At 42.8% G+C, this 15454-nt stretch overlaps 2 protein-coding genes across 2 annotated transcripts in view; both read left to right on the top strand.

Moving 5' to 3' along the window:
* Nucleotides 1-1609, top strand: part of EPN1 (epsin 1) — a 54862-nt gene extending 53253 nt beyond the window's left edge. Inside the window, exon 11 of the mRNA XM_032234670.1 lies at nucleotides 1024-1609. Within this exon, the coding sequence (XP_032090561.1) occupies nucleotides 1024-1106 (83 nt within the window). The 3' untranslated portion in view covers nucleotides 1107-1609. The remainder of the gene's footprint in view (nucleotides 1-1023) is intronic.
* A 10005-nt stretch (nucleotides 1610-11614) lies between these two features.
* IZUMO3 (IZUMO family member 3) overlaps nucleotides 11615-15454 on the top strand; it is a 16823-nt gene continuing 12983 nt past the window's right edge. Inside the window, exons 1-2 of the mRNA XM_032236268.1 lie at nucleotides 11615-11840; nucleotides 11933-12007. Coding sequence (XP_032092159.1) covers nucleotides 11615-11840; nucleotides 11933-12007 — 301 coding nt within the window. The remainder of the gene's footprint in view (nucleotides 11841-11932; nucleotides 12008-15454) is intronic.

The following is a 15454-nucleotide window of genomic DNA, read 5'->3' as shown; positions in this document are numbered from 1 at the left end:
AGTGATATTTACCAGTTCTCTGAACTACTCAAAATCTCTGCTACCGGTTCTCCGGAACCGATCAGAACCTGCTGAATACCACCTCTGAAACAGTTATTATAATGTTTGAATCCCAGCATAGGTTCCTGGATGAACAATCAGGTTTAAAACCACAAATGGCATGATTGAAACTTAAACCATCCTAAATGTGTTTGGTTGTGCGGGGAGAGCTATTCTGTTATTATCAGTATATCTGAAATAATCCAAATCACATGCAAAGCTGATCATGTTTTAGGTTTAGATTTAATTATATTTAGAATAGACTTATTGAAATCAATGGGGTTTTACTGTAATTACAAATTGAAGCTTTGCATGTTGCAGTGGATTTGCTCGAGGTCTGCACCCATTCAGTGAATTTAATCAGCACATTATCCATTTCGCCTTTAGAAGTCCAGATAAAATTGACTCAGTCAATCTACAATTGTTGTCCTGTCCCCTCTTTGAATCCTTGTCCAATTAATTTAAAATATTTTGGAATACACTTCCTTTTCTCTGTTGTTTTGGACACTAGAAGGCCAAGTGGATGGTAGCCATAACTTGATCACAAACCTGAAGTGGTTGGGGCAGGCATTACTAGCCCTTTGACTCTCTTTTTTTGAGTGTTCTAGAAATTGAATTTGGTGGGTTCCTTGAAAGATTCAGACATCAGTTTTGCCAAATTTTAAGGGGCAGGGGGAGAAAAGAAAAAAATGTGCTGCTGTTATTCACAGATTTGCTGACAAATTTCAATTCTAGAGACCGTGAATAAAAAGATGGAGAACAAGATGTAAGACTGTTAGATACCAGAAACATTGGTAACGGTTTACACCAAGGTCCTCTGTTCTGGCGGGAACAGAGATTCAATCTGATTGGTTGAAGGGTCTGACAACTCCCTATAAAAGGGCTGCTGTCAGACTGAACCTTCGCTAGATTGTACATAGTTGACTTGTGCTAATAAAGAGCTGTTTGCTGTTTGTCCTAAACATGCGACGCTTCCCCGTTTAGCGTTGGGGCCGTCTTCAGCCATGCATGCCAAATGGAACCAAGGCACCCATCGTCTACTACTCATGAACATTGTCTGCTGCTGAGCAGAACTACAGCCAACTGGACCGTGAGGCTCTGGCTGCAGTCACCGGCGTTAAACGGTTCCACGAGTACATCTACGGCTGTGGCTTTGAACTGATCATGGACCACAAACCATTGCTGGACTTGCTGGCTGGGGACCGGCCTACTCCTGCTTCTTTGTCGCCACTAATGACCAGATGGACAATCTTCCTCGCAGCCTACAGTTATTGCCTGGTCCATCGACCTGGCTCTACCTTGGGGCATGCCGACACCTTGAGTCAATGCCCACTTCCTGAACTGCTTGCAGACTCTACCCCCGAGATGCCAGTCCTCCTCATTGACTGTCTTGAAGCTGGTCCTGTCTCGTCTTGTGACGCCGCCCGCCACTCAGCAAAAGACTCTACATCCCAACTGGGTGTGGAGTGGGTGGCCCAAGGGGCCTGTGGGGTCTGAATTTAAAATGTTTTATTACAAATGTGATGAACTGTCAGTAATAAATGGTTGTTTACTGGGGGGGGGGAAAACCGGGTCGTTGTTCCACCCAAACTGCGCATTGCAGTATTAGAGGCATTGCACGTAGGGCACCCTGGAATTGTCAGGATGAAATCTTTGGCTAGGAGTTACGTGTGGTGACCTAACATGGACAGGGAGATAGAAGAATGGGTGGCTACCTGCATACCGTGCCAGGAGTCCAGACCAGCTCCCCCAGAGGTGCCCACTAAGGGGTGGGAACGACCTCAAGCACCATGGTCTAGTGTGCACATAGATTTTGCTGGTCCTGTTCACAGCCAGACTTTCATGGTAGTTGTGGACGCCTACTCAAAATGGCTAGAAGTAGTCCTCATGACCTCTACCATGGCAGAAGCGGTCATCAAGGCACTACGGAGACTTTTTTCCACTCACGGCCTGCCCGATGTCTTGGTCTCTGACAACAAGCCCCAATTTACGGCCATGCAATTCGAGACCTATTTAGCAGCACAGGGAATCAGACATGCCCTGGTCGCCTCATTCCATCCGGCTTCCAATGGTCAGGCGGAGAGAATGGTGAGATCTGCAAAAGAGGCCCTATCCAGGATGGGCCTGGGAGATTGGCAAACATGGGTTGATCAATTCCTCCACATACAGCACATCACGCCAAGTGCTACCACTGGTAGAAGCCCTTCCGAACTTCCAATGGGTCACTGGCTAAGTTCCCACTTAGACCGGCTATACCCAAACTACTCTGCCACATCGCCCCCAGATTCGACCGGCAAAATAAAAAACTTTAGCGAAGGGGATCAGGTTTATGCCCACAACTACGCTGGAGGGACTCTTTGGATTCCTGCCACAGTAATAGGCATCACCAGGCCTCGCTCTTACCTATTAAGAGTTCGAGGACGGTCAAAATTGGAGGCGGCACATTGACCAACTCCATGGCCGCATCTCCAACTCCAGTCTTAGGCAACCAGAGGTAACTCCTGCATGAGTTAGCCAAAGCCCTACCCAAAAGGAGCATGAATCCAATCCCAAAGGTACCGGGGCACTTATCTGTAATTGTTGTAGGCCTGCAGCAAGTTCCGAACAAACCGGCTCCAGAAACTCCAGCCGTGGTCTGTGAGAAATTCCAGGAGTTTCCACCTGGCAAAGCCGTGGAGACAACAGGTCCATCCGACCTGACTGAAGAACACCCACTAACTGAACTGCGCAGGTCTGGGCGGGCCACCAGAAAGCCCGCCTACCTGCGTGACTACGTCACAAGTCAGTTGAGCCCATCTAAGAGGGGAGGGGTGTTAGATACCAAAAACATTGGTAACGGTTTACACCAAGGTCCTCTCTCCGGTGGGAACAGAGATTCAATCTGATTGGTTAAAGAGTCTGACAGCTCCTCATAAAAGGGCTGCTATCAGACTGAACCTTCGCTGGATTGTAGATAGTTGACTTGAACTAATAAAGAGCTGTTTGTTACTCTGAAGCCTGAGTGTGCCTTCATTCACCCGATCCAACAGAGACCAGTGGTGAAATTCAATTTTTCTTTTACTACTGATTCCGTGGGTGTGGCTTGGTGGGCGTGGCAGGGGAAGGATACTGCAAAATCCCCATTCTGGGACAGGCCAGAGATGGTATTTGCCACTTCTCCGAACTACTCAAAATTTCCGCTACCGGTTCTCCAGAACCTGTCAGAACCTGCTGAATTTCACCCCTGATGTAGACCTATCTAGTTTAAGTGCTCAGCCTATGGTCTGTATAGACATCATTACATTTGTAAAACATCTCCATAAGTCTGGAGTATTAGTTCCCTTAATTCTCAACTACTATGAGGACTTGTGTGAATAGTCCAACAGTTTTGGAAATATTGGGGGGTGACGACACTGCTAGAATTTCAAATAAGAATTCTGCTTTTTTCCCCAGAGTGTGGAAGGTGAACAATTTTTGATTCTCCACTAATGGATTTCAACCTGGTCAGGCTAGCTGCTCGAGAGATTGCCCTGCCCTGCTCTTTAGAGTAGAGAGTTCATTTTGCAGTTAGGAGACCCAATGTACTCCACCGTTACTAATAGGTGAAGATTCATACACAGGATCATGGAGAATTTCTTTTGAAACGGCGTTTCTTGGGCCAGAAGGATTCATGTCTGGCCTGTTTAGGCAGATGGACTCACCACAGGAAAAACTGCAGACTGTGAAGACATAAAATGAAGAGAAGGGATGAGCATCGGAGAATGAATTCCAGCAAATTTCTTTCACTCCTGGTCATAAATTCATTATCCTGCCCAAAATGTTATTCCCCAGGCCACATCTTAAGTTGTCTCCAACATGTTCCATTGCTCTAACTCAGTATTGCTCAACCTTATCAACTATAAGATGTGTGGACTTCAACTCCCAGAATTCCCCAGCCAGCTTATGCTGACTGAGGAATTATGGGATTTGAAGTCCATACATCTTAAAATGGCCAAGATTGAGAAACATTGCACTAAATCAGTGTTTCTCAGCCTTGGCAACTTGAAGATGTCCGGACTTCAACTTCGCATTCGCTGGCTGGGGAATTCTGGGAGTTGAAGTCCGGACATCTTCAAGTTGCCAAGTTTGAGAAACACTGCACTGAATAGTCTGCTGCCAACTCTCCTACCCATCACATATGTTGCTTCTATTTTAATTATCCTGAACAACTGGCTGGTTTTGTATTTATTGTTCTAGCCAGAAAAATGCCGTTTCACAAGTTATGTACAATGTAAGTGGCTTCTTGAGTCGGTGAAGAGAGTTGTCAATGAAAAAATTAAACCAACCTCCTTAAGGCAAATATTGTTTCTTGAATCCTATTCATTCCTCCTGAAGGTGCTTTTTCTGTTCTGAAAGGACTCATGAGGTAAAGTATTTCTCTGACTCTAATATCTAATTTGGTCTTTTCGGGGAATGAGGGACTTTTTAAATTAGCTTAATTGTATCCTAAGAAACATTAGGTTCTATGCATTGGCTAATTATCCTGATTTAAAAGGGACAATTCAATTTTTTGAAGGGTTGATCAACTCAACTTCTTTCCACTCTGTAAAAGCAAATGCCTATGGAGATTCTCAGTCCCAACCAGGTCATGGTTGTCCCAAAGGATCTTTTTCAAGACGCAACTGGACTGTCTGGTTTTTCTTTGAAGAAGTTTCACTTCTCATCCAAGAAGCTTCTTCAGCTCTTACTGGATAGTGGGGAGGATTTATACTCCTTGCAGACAACCAATTTCGTTGTATTTAAGTACAATGACAATAAAGATTATACTTAACTGGTCATTTGCATCCTTTTAGCAGGTCATTAAGGTCACCTAGAGTGTATCTGTGTCATCAGGGCAGGGGTGGTTTCCTGCCAGTTCTAACCTCTTCTATAGAAGAGGTTCCACAAATCTACAGTGCTGTTTAGAACCAGTTCCAGCTCCCTCCCCCTGCCCATCCGCACATCATCAAGATGAAGAGCAAGAGAAGGAATTCTGGGAGTTGAAGTCCACCAGTCTTAAAGCTGTCAAGTTTGAACACCCCTGGGTTTTTTTTTCTAAAGGGGTAGTGGTGCAAGGGTCTTGTAACTTAAGCTTTAAGACTTGCGTGCTTCAAATGCCAGAGTTTCTGAGCCAACATTTTGGTTGCTAAGCAAGAGCATTGTTAAGTGAGTCTCACCACATTTTACAAGTTGGCCATGCCCACCCAGTCACATGGCCGGCAGGCCACTCCCCCTGGTCACATGGCTGGCAAGCCACTCCCACAAAGCAGACCACACCTACATAAGATTTCTAAAAAAAATTCAAACCCACCACTGCATCAGAGTAACCTGAGTGGTGCAAATTGGTGTGGAGCCTTCTTCAAATTGTTGAAAGGACTGTGCTATAGACTGGAGACAGATGATGTCGTATCCCTCACTCAACAGAGTGTTGAACAGCCTTCAAATAAATAAATCAGAAAGTGCAATTGCCTCTTGAAAAAAGCACCTTTGGGGTTCTCTAAAAGCAACACACAGCCAGGCACCACATAAATAGTATGCATAGAACCGCCTAGTGCACACATTCTGGAGAGAAAGAAGTTCTCTGTGGATGGGCTCCAGCACAAGTCTGAAAGCTTGGAAAACTAAATCTCTGGTCCCAGTGACCAACTTAGATTGGATCCTGCAACATTATCCTGGGACAGAAGACCAACACAACCACAGAATTAAAAGCAATTCTGTTTATTGATAAACATCCCATTGAGAAGGTGTTGACTTTAGAGCCATAGATAATTCCTCCAGAACTGCAAACTATTATTTGTTTGTTTGCCTATACTTTGCCTATATTTTTATAAATAATCCATAGCAGCACACAATCAATAATAATTTCTCCAGGTTTCCTCAAAACAACAACCCTGTGAGGTGAGTTGGGCTGAGAGAGAGTGACTGGCATTCTAGTCCTGCCTTAACCACTAGACCAAACTGCCTCTCATCAAACTACACTGGAATTTCAAATGCAGTAATTACATCTGGACTAACTCTGCTGAGTAACAAGGTCTTCAGCTCAGCATCCTACCAAGAAGCACAAACACAAATATTTTAATTCCTCAAAAGCTTTAAAAACAATTTTTCCTCAGAGCTGAGTTGATGCAAAGAACCGGTATCATAAGGGATCTGTTTTATCCATCTGGCAGTCATCTGTATTCTCGAAGGCTAGATCTTGTAGCTTGACTAATGTTTTAAAAGATCTGTTCTTCACAAGATGATAGTTTTGTATTAGAAGGATCAATGATCGGGTTCAGCACGTGACTGCTTTCTGAATGAACAGAAATTGAAGAATTTGTGAGAAGGAAACAGAAGAAAAGGCACCTACTTTCCTTCACAAAAAGATTAGATGCTTCTTCCAAACGCTTGATGAAGTCTGCTTTTTCCAACTCTGCTTCCTTCATCAGGACTTCACGATCTTTTGGTAAAAAGAAGGGAGACAACAGAGGCCAAGATTTTTGAGATATAGAGGAAGGACCAGCTGCTTCAGGCTGTGGAACGTAGTGCAAACAATGGATAAATCAAGTATTCTACAAGAGTTTATTACAATTTCTTGAAAGGACAATTGGATTTTTCATTAATAAGTAGGAGGCAATTAATGAATGCTTTGCTTAGATTAACCAAGAGTAGTGGTTGGAATTTGATCACTCCTGATCAAGAATATCTAAAATTCTAAGTGGAATGAGAATTGAATGGAATTCTTAATTGAATCGGTTTGTTATTAATTCTTAATTGTCCCAAAGGTGCTTTTTCAGGAGGCAACTCAGGGGTGAAATCAACTTACCCTTTGCTACCGGTTCCCAAATGTGAGCATATGATAAACTTGAACGGTTATCTGTGTCTTCAAGTTCACCTGAATAGTGCTCCTGATTGTAAAAGTTGACTTTTAGCTACACAATTTGGGATGAACACCCTTTGAATGGTGTGGGAGTAGGAATGGATTTCCAGAGGAAAAACTGCAGACTGCAGGAACTAAGAGCACCAAACAGGTGACCAAGAGGACACAGCTAAACCTCCAAGTGCTTCAATGACCCTCTAAAAGGATGCAAATGATCAGCTGTCTTCAAGGAATATAAATCCTTCCATTCCCCAGTATCCTTTAAGAGCTGAAGAAGCTTCTTGGATGAGAAGCGAAATGTCTTCAAAAGAAAAAAACAAGAAAGTCCAGTTGCCTCCTGAAAAAGCACCTCTCAGGCTTGGAAGCCTGCCACATATTCAAACATATTCTACTGTGGGAAACTGGGAGGAGGGATTGCACGGAGCATGGGAGATATAGTATGTAGCCAAAATAAATTTCCTTCTCAGAAAGTCAAGGTCATCTTGTCCCTGTATCTGGATGGATATGGGTGGGAGGAACTGGGTGGTGAAAACCTGGAAGCTTTCAGATTCGGGTTTTCTTACATGTGCCAACATGGATCTTCTAATAAATTGGAACTTTGAGGAATCCCTAGCCTTGGACTCCAATTGGATCGAGGATGCTATTTGGAACTCTGACATTCTTAATTCTTAAAAAAGAACCTTTGGGACAACCATGACCTGGATGACTGAGAATATCTACAGAATTCTTAACTGCATTAGTTAAAATTTTGCCCACCAAAAGATGAACACTGTGTATGAGTTTAATTAAGGGATGAATAATATTTAAGAGGTGGAAGCCATAATTAAGTATCTACACTTTTCGAAAGACCAAAAGGGGACATTCAGCAATGGTTCCAGAATGGATCATCTCCATTCTCACCCTAACACAAGATAAATCTCCATTCGGGTGAGCAAAATATATCAATCTATGTTAGGCTGAGATTTAAGAGTGAGGATGGCTGTAGATCTCTCAGTGGCAACTTATTCCTATACTTTTACAGCTAATCCTCAACTTACAACTGTGATTGTGGAGCCTGGAATTACAGTCATTAAATCATGCCAGTTGTTAAGCAACTCACCACATGACAATGCCTGAAATTATAACCTTTTTTGTAGTGATCATTAAATAAGTATGCTGGTTGTAAAGCGAACACGATAGTTATTAAGCGAATGCTGTGGTTTTAAATAAACTCATTGTCTGCAATGGGTGCCTTTTGCTGGAAACCAGAAGTAAATGCCGGTTTTTGACAAAAAACATAAATTATGCTCACATAACCATAATTACTAATTAAACTAATTACACATAATTACACTACAAATGGCCATAAATGAGGCCCCGTTGCCGAATACCCAAAATGCAGTTACAAGATGGGAGTGGGAGGGAGGACAGGCATTGTAACTTTGAATGACATCGGAATGATCAGTCGTAAGTCGAGGACTAGCTGTAAAAGCACCTCAAATCTTGAAAATCGGGCCATTTTGTCACTACATGACCGGAGGGAGACTCTTGGGGACAGCTGCATGCTGAACTTTATACACTTCTGATTAAGAAAAATGTATGAGATGCCAAATTAATTTTCTTGAAACAGAGACAAATTTCTTGACATTCAGGAAATGTCAGGGCGATGTTTTTCGACCTTGGCAACTGTGAGATGTGTAGGCGTCAATTCCCAGTATTCCCCAGCCAGCCATGTGTTAGGAGATACTATAATAGCATGAGATCACAAGCGATTTGTAGAAGGACAAAGATAATTCAGTTCCTACTTTCTTGACTTTTCTGTATAATTAGCTCGAGATGATGAAAGAGATTGCCAGCCTCCCGTTCCATATGTTCTCGTTCTGCAGGCAGAGGCAGAGACACACAAAATGATGTTTGTGGAAACTTGCTTTATCAGATTTTCCAAGCGCACTCTTGCACTCTATCAAAAGTAACCAGGACTAACTTAGAACTTATCCTACTACATGATGGAGCATTTTCCAATTTAATACTCTTAAAAATAACTAGGGTTGCAATGCCTACTAGTATTCTCAGTCAGCATGGTCAAACACATTAGAGTAGGGTGTCCAAACTTGGGAACTTTAAGACTTGTGGACTTCAACTCCCAGAATTCCCCAGCCAGCAATGTCTTGAAGTCTTAAAGGTCCCAAGTTTGGACACCCCTGTATTAGAGGATGCCAAGTTGATGAAGGTCATTCAACTTGTGTATTATTCCCTCATGCTAAACCCAAAACTAAACTACCACAAACATATTTTGCATCCATGTAAGACTATATATTTAACGGAAATAACATTTTCTGTTTTTATTTTGTCTGAAAAGGATCCCTGTTTTCTCAACCATTGCAGAGAGTTTTTAATATTTTCTACAACATGCCTAGATCATCTGAGGCACATGAAAAGCTGTGGCGTGTTTGTTTTGGTTTTTTGCCAATTTCAAGGAATGCATTTTGGAACATCTGGAATATGCATAGAGCAATGTTCCTCATGCAGCATCCCCTGCCTGAGTCCTTCATTGGTGTGAAATAGCAAACAGATTTTGTGTTACACATTTAAAAATGAATATTTGTTTCTTTTCTTTTTTTTTTCCAAGTCATACACATTTTTAATGAAATCACCAATAATTTTCTCAAATTCAGGCTGGTCTGTCTAGAATTCCTGATTGGCTGGAAATCTTACACAGATAGTCCTTGACTTATGATCACAAATTGAGCCCAAAATTTCTGTTGCTAAGTGAGACATTTGTTAAGTAAATTTTGCCCGACTTAATAAACTTTCCTGCCACCGTTGTTAAGTGAATCACGGCAACTGTGTAATTAGTAACACAGTTGTTAAGTGAATCTGGCTTCCCCATTGACTTTGCTTGTCAGGAGGTCACAAAAGGTGATCACATGACCTTGGGGCACTGCAACTGTGATAAATTTGAGTCAGTTGCCAAGCATCTGACATGACATGGGGATGCTGTAACGATTATAAATGTGAAAAATAGTCATAAGTAACTGTTTTCAGTGATGTTGTAATTTTGAACAGTCACTAAGTGAACTATTGTAAGTCAAGGACGACCTGTATAAACTAGCTTGCTATGATTTCCTGACAGTTAGAACAATTAATCAGTGGAACAGAAATTGCCTCCAGAAATTGTGAACGCCCCAACACTGGAAATCTTTAAGAAGATGTGGGATAGCCATTTGTCTGAAACAGTATAGGGTTCCCTGCCTAGGCAGGGGGTTGGACTAGAAGACCTCCAAGGTCCCTTCCAACTCTGCTATTGTATTGTATTGATGTGGCAGTTTTTGCCAGATGACATCTTCAATGTTTTTAGTATCTATGTTGTATTACGTAATCCTGATTTTTTCTGTATGTAGATGTACAGATATTTTATACATGATCGTCAATAGTGATTCTGGCGCGCATAATATGTTCTGTTAATACATTTTGTTCGGGTTTAGTAAGTCACAACTGACTTTAATTTGTCTCCAATGACATTTTAACATTTAGAGACAACCCTAAATTTTCATTAGATGTTAACTACTGTGAACAGCCTATATTTTGATGCATTTCCCCTAAACAACAATAATCCAACAAGCTGAATTTGAGAAAAATGCAAAACTGTTTTCTGAAACATTAAAATGTTATTATTTTCTTATCTTTTCTTATTATTGTTTTAGAAGAGCTAATTTTCCACAATACATTTTAACTCTGGTGGATTTTCTTCAACCTTAAATCACTCAATGAAATCATTGTTATAAGCGGTGGTGGGTTCTGGATCCCTTCACAACCAGCACGCTGCGACGGGGCTGGGCATCCACCACGTATATGCATGCTGCGCGCTCATGCACACCCACCAGCTGCTCAGCGGAGCGTCGCACAGGCGCCTTATGCTCCATACGCATGCGCAAATGGCCCAGTTGGATTAAATACAGGTAAGAAGGGCATCTGTGCGTACCGGGGTGTACTGGCCATAACTCACCACTGGTTCAAAGTACTGGGACAGTTTTGTCTCTTTGTGAGCTGCAATAAAGACTAATCATTCATTCATTTACATGCATAGATGTTTGTGTTTTTTAAGAGCACTTTTTTCAGCTTCTACGCTTTCTCTTATACAGCCTCCAGCACAAAACAGACACCAAAACAGACTTTGTGTCTCAGCTAGGCACACAGTCTGTGATTCAGAAATTTCACGCTCATCAGAGGTTCCTATCAGAGGCAACCCTGCTCAGGTCTTCCCTTAATGTTATATACCCAAATATCCACTGCCATACGAAGCAAGCTCTTTAACATTTCCCAGGAAAAGTGTCCCCAGCTGATTAGAGGCTGCTGAATCCTTTTGCAGCAGTAAGTTAGCATCGTAAATAAAATATGCAGCAGCATCTGGCCAGCAACGGAGGCAGGTACCAGCCAGTTTCACGGGGACTGCCCATAGAAGTAATCCGAGCAGAGAGGCTGTAGCCATGAGAACCAGGAATCAAAAATAGCACTTCCTCTGCCAATGTGACATCAGCAATGGCTTATGCATCATGGAACATTACTTCCTGTTCTATTCCTAGCATCACAAATGCTCACACCCACTGCCTAGTGATTTGTTCTTTCTCCTTGGCAACGTGTCCCAGGGTCACGGAGGTAGACTTTCTCCTGCGATTGCAGACTTCAGGAAAGAGGTTGCCTTGGTTACAGTTTACAGTCCTGTAAACTGTTGGTCATGTCATGGTGCTCCAGGTTGTGCTGGCTTGCTTCCTATGGCTTTTATCCTTCCAGGGGGTGGCCAGCTGCCTTCAGTGTGACCCCCGTTTCTTGAAATGGGTGGTGTCCCTGCTGAAGGAGACCCTGCCAGGTGACCTTCCAAACCGCGATTCCCTGATCACACGGCACATCCAAGCCTTGACAGATTTGCACGCCACCTTCCTTCGGAGGAATTACGAGCGGATTTTAGGTGCGACCAGAAGGCGAACTAATTTTCAAGGCTGGGAAGGGTGGGGATTAGGGCAAGATTACAGGGTGACATCTGTGAATGTCATTTTGCAGATGTCCGAGGAGTATCCGGGATCAAATTACATATTATGAAGCAGTTACAAACCATCAAACAAATGCAGTGGAAAGGTGAGCAAGAAGAAACTTGGGTAGGGATTGCAACCGAGTGTGGACTGTGGTTATAATCTGCTTTCAGGAAATAATCCCCTGTTAATTATCTCTATAAACGTAATCACTAAAGTGGCCTCTTCTCCATAACCAGTGTTGGAAACTTGTGGTGCTCCATGTGTGTGTCTGTGTGTGTGTGTGTGTGTGTGTGTGTGCGCGCGCACACGCGCGCATGTGTGTATCAGCTGCCTTCCAGCTGACTTTTTATTGCCCTGAACAGGAGAACGGGGATTTCGCAATATCCTTCCCCTACTACGCCACAAAGCCACGCCTACTGAAGTAAAAATGACAGAGCTAATTACAAGGTGGGAGGCGGGTAGATGGGTTTAACACGTGTGCAATGGCCACATTGATCAATGATGTATAAAGGCAAATATCTCTTCAATGGTAGTTTTTACACTCTGACGATGTTAGCAGAGGCTAACAAAAGCTAAGTGGATAATTCATTTTAAGTTTCAGAGATCACAATGTCTCTCGTCATATGTGTTTGTGTGTGTGTGTATGTGTATATGTACTGTATATGTGTATATGTATATATGTATATTTGTGTGTGTCTTTGTGTATGTATGTGTGATACACACACGCACAAACATATATGTACAAATATATAAACACATACATATAAATACATATATATTTAAATATATAAATTTATACATATATTTATACACACATTTATATATTTATATTATACACATATACACACACACCATGTTTCTTCTAAAACACGACCCACCCCAAAAAGAAGGCCCAGCACTGTTTTGTGTGCATGCATTAAAATTAAGCCCTGCCCCCAAAACCTGGCCCTATTTAAGTGCATACGCGGCCAGGCTTGCTGGAGTGGACAACAGAAGGCTTTTTCAGGTGGATGGCTACTGGTAGCTGGAGTGACTATTACAGGTAGGCAAGGGTGAGTGAGGTGCATGGGTCGCGTCGCTCACTCTTTTTGGCTGCGAAAGAAGCAGCCCAGTGGTCAGGCAAGGCACATGTGGAACACACAGTCTCTTGGCGATTGGTCCAAAGTCAGCAGGTCGGCTTTCATGCGCCTTAAGGTGGTGAGAAAGAACTCACCATCTAAACTGGTGCATTACATCTTCTGGCAGCTACAAATCATCCTGTCACTAGTGAGGAATGTTGGAAAACTGAAGTCACTAGGGAAATTCCACTCTTAATCTTCTCTTAAATCTTGTGGCCTCAGACATTGCCTCCATTAAACGAATGAATTCAGATATAGCAGGGATGTTAAACTCAAGGCCCATGGGCCGGATTGGGCCCACAAGATGCTTAAATTTGGCCCACAGGGCAGGCCTGGAAATAGCAAAGGATCAGCCCACGACCCATTTTGGCAGCAAAGTGTTGCAGGAGGCCGTCCAGACCAAGAACAGCCACTGGGGGGGGGGCATGTCCACCCCCCAAGCTCCGTTTTGGCCCGGAGGATGCTGCAGGAGGCGTCCATTCACGGAGGAGAAGTACATGCTGATCCAGACCTCAAAGAAATCCAGGGGTTTCAAACTGGATTTCTTTGAGAGCCGTATCAGTATTTTACTTTTCCTCTGAGGATGGACGCCTCCTGCAACACCTTGCAGGGCAATGAAGCCAAGTAGATATTTATTGTTATTGATTTCACCCCTTCTCCCCACCATCAACTGGCAAAAACTATTCTGCTAAAAATAAATGTAGTTTGTAGGTCCTCCGCTGCACACCTATGTTCAATACTCTTGCTGGAGAGGTAAAAAAAGCCATCTTCCCTCCAACTCTTAGCTCGGGAGTGGTGATACTAAAATTAGAACTGACCTATAAGGAATATGAATTGAAAAGGCTAGGCCTGAATCATTCAGAAGGACTTCAGGGCTATCCTGAAGGAGGCACTTCTCTCTTATTAAAGCAGCCTGGCTTTTCTTCAGACTTCTACACAAACATAACAAAAGATGCCATTGCTTTAAGAGTTCTGGGATTGAATTTCTTGAAGCAGCACCATCTGCTTGCTTTATTGATTTATGATTGGAGGCCACAAAAACACTTCCCTCCATTCCCGTTCAAAGGCAGGCTGTTTTAATAAAAGAGATCTACACTCACATAAGATGTGGAACACTTCTGAATCTGTGGGGTCCTTGGTGCTCTCTAAGGTTGGTTGTTAATTGTAGATGTTACATTATCCAACATTGCCAAAAAGGCATTAAGAATGGTTAACCTAATTTTGTGAAGCTTCTTCTCTGGTAACATTGTACTGCTAACTAGGCCATACAAATCCTTTGCCAGACCAATTCTCGAATACAGCTCATCTGCCTGGAAGCCACACTGTATATCGGACATTAACACAATTGAGTGGGTCCAGAGGCATTTCACGAGAAGAATAGTCCACTACTCTGCTCACAATAGAATCCCTTATGCCACCAGGCTTGAAATTTTGGGTTTGGACAATCTGGAACTGCGCTGCCTGCGGTCATACCTAAGCATAGTACACATAATTGTCTGCTATAATGTCCTTCCTGTCAATGACTACTTTAGCTTCAACCTCAATAATACACGGGCAAACAATCAATACAAACTCAAGATAAACTGCTCCAAACTCAACAGAATGGTCAGTGCCTAGAATCCTCTATCTCATTCTGTTGTTACATCCTCAAACTCTCACAGCTTCAATCTTAAACTGTCTACCATGGACCTCACCCCATTCCTAAGAGGTCCGTAAAGGGGGCGTGCATAAGCGCACCAGCATACCTTCCATCCCTGTCCTACTGTCCTCATTTATCTGTATTCATTTTGTTTGTTCATGTCCATGTTCATACTTATACTTGCTATCTTGTACATATTTGACAAACAAACAAACAAACAATAAATAAATAAATAGGAAGAAGGCGGGGCTTAGCAGTGAGAAGACGGACTTTCAGGCAGTTCCTGAGAGACCATCTAACCGGGTCAATTTGGATGATTCTTTTTGGATCTAAGCTGTCCCGGAGAGACAGTGAAAGTGGAGGGAACTCCAGTGGTCCCAGAGATGTTCGCAAAATCTCTGGGAACCTAAGGAAAGCCCTCCTTGCCAGTAATTTCTGGATCAGCCGATGCTGACTGTAGCTGCAAAAGCCCAGAGAGAGAGTGGATATAAACATGTTGTTTGGTGTGAGTTTTAAATCTTTTTTTCTTGTTGGAAAGAGAACACTCTAAATTTGGAAACTTAGTTTAAAATAAGGCTGACTAGCAGGGACGTGCAGTCACAATAGGCAGGGAAGGCGGGGCCTCACCATTCTCCTGAGGGAAAAGAAGAATTTTAAATAATTTTTTAAAAATAATTAAAGCCAGGGTAGTTGCTACCAGATTCAAAGTCACAGTGGCTTGGTGTCTGCTCTCAGTGTTAACTATGGGAGGAGGCCAGAGAACTCGGGGCCTCTTTTGCCTAAGGAATTGTTC

This window comes from Thamnophis elegans, chromosome Z, assembly GCF_009769535.1.
Source record: "Thamnophis elegans isolate rThaEle1 chromosome Z, rThaEle1.pri, whole genome shotgun sequence".
Taxonomy (NCBI): Eukaryota; Metazoa; Chordata; class Lepidosauria; order Squamata; family Colubridae; genus Thamnophis; species Thamnophis elegans.
The sequence above is the reverse complement of the archived record's forward strand: the minus strand, read 5'-3'. Positions and strand labels throughout refer to the sequence as shown.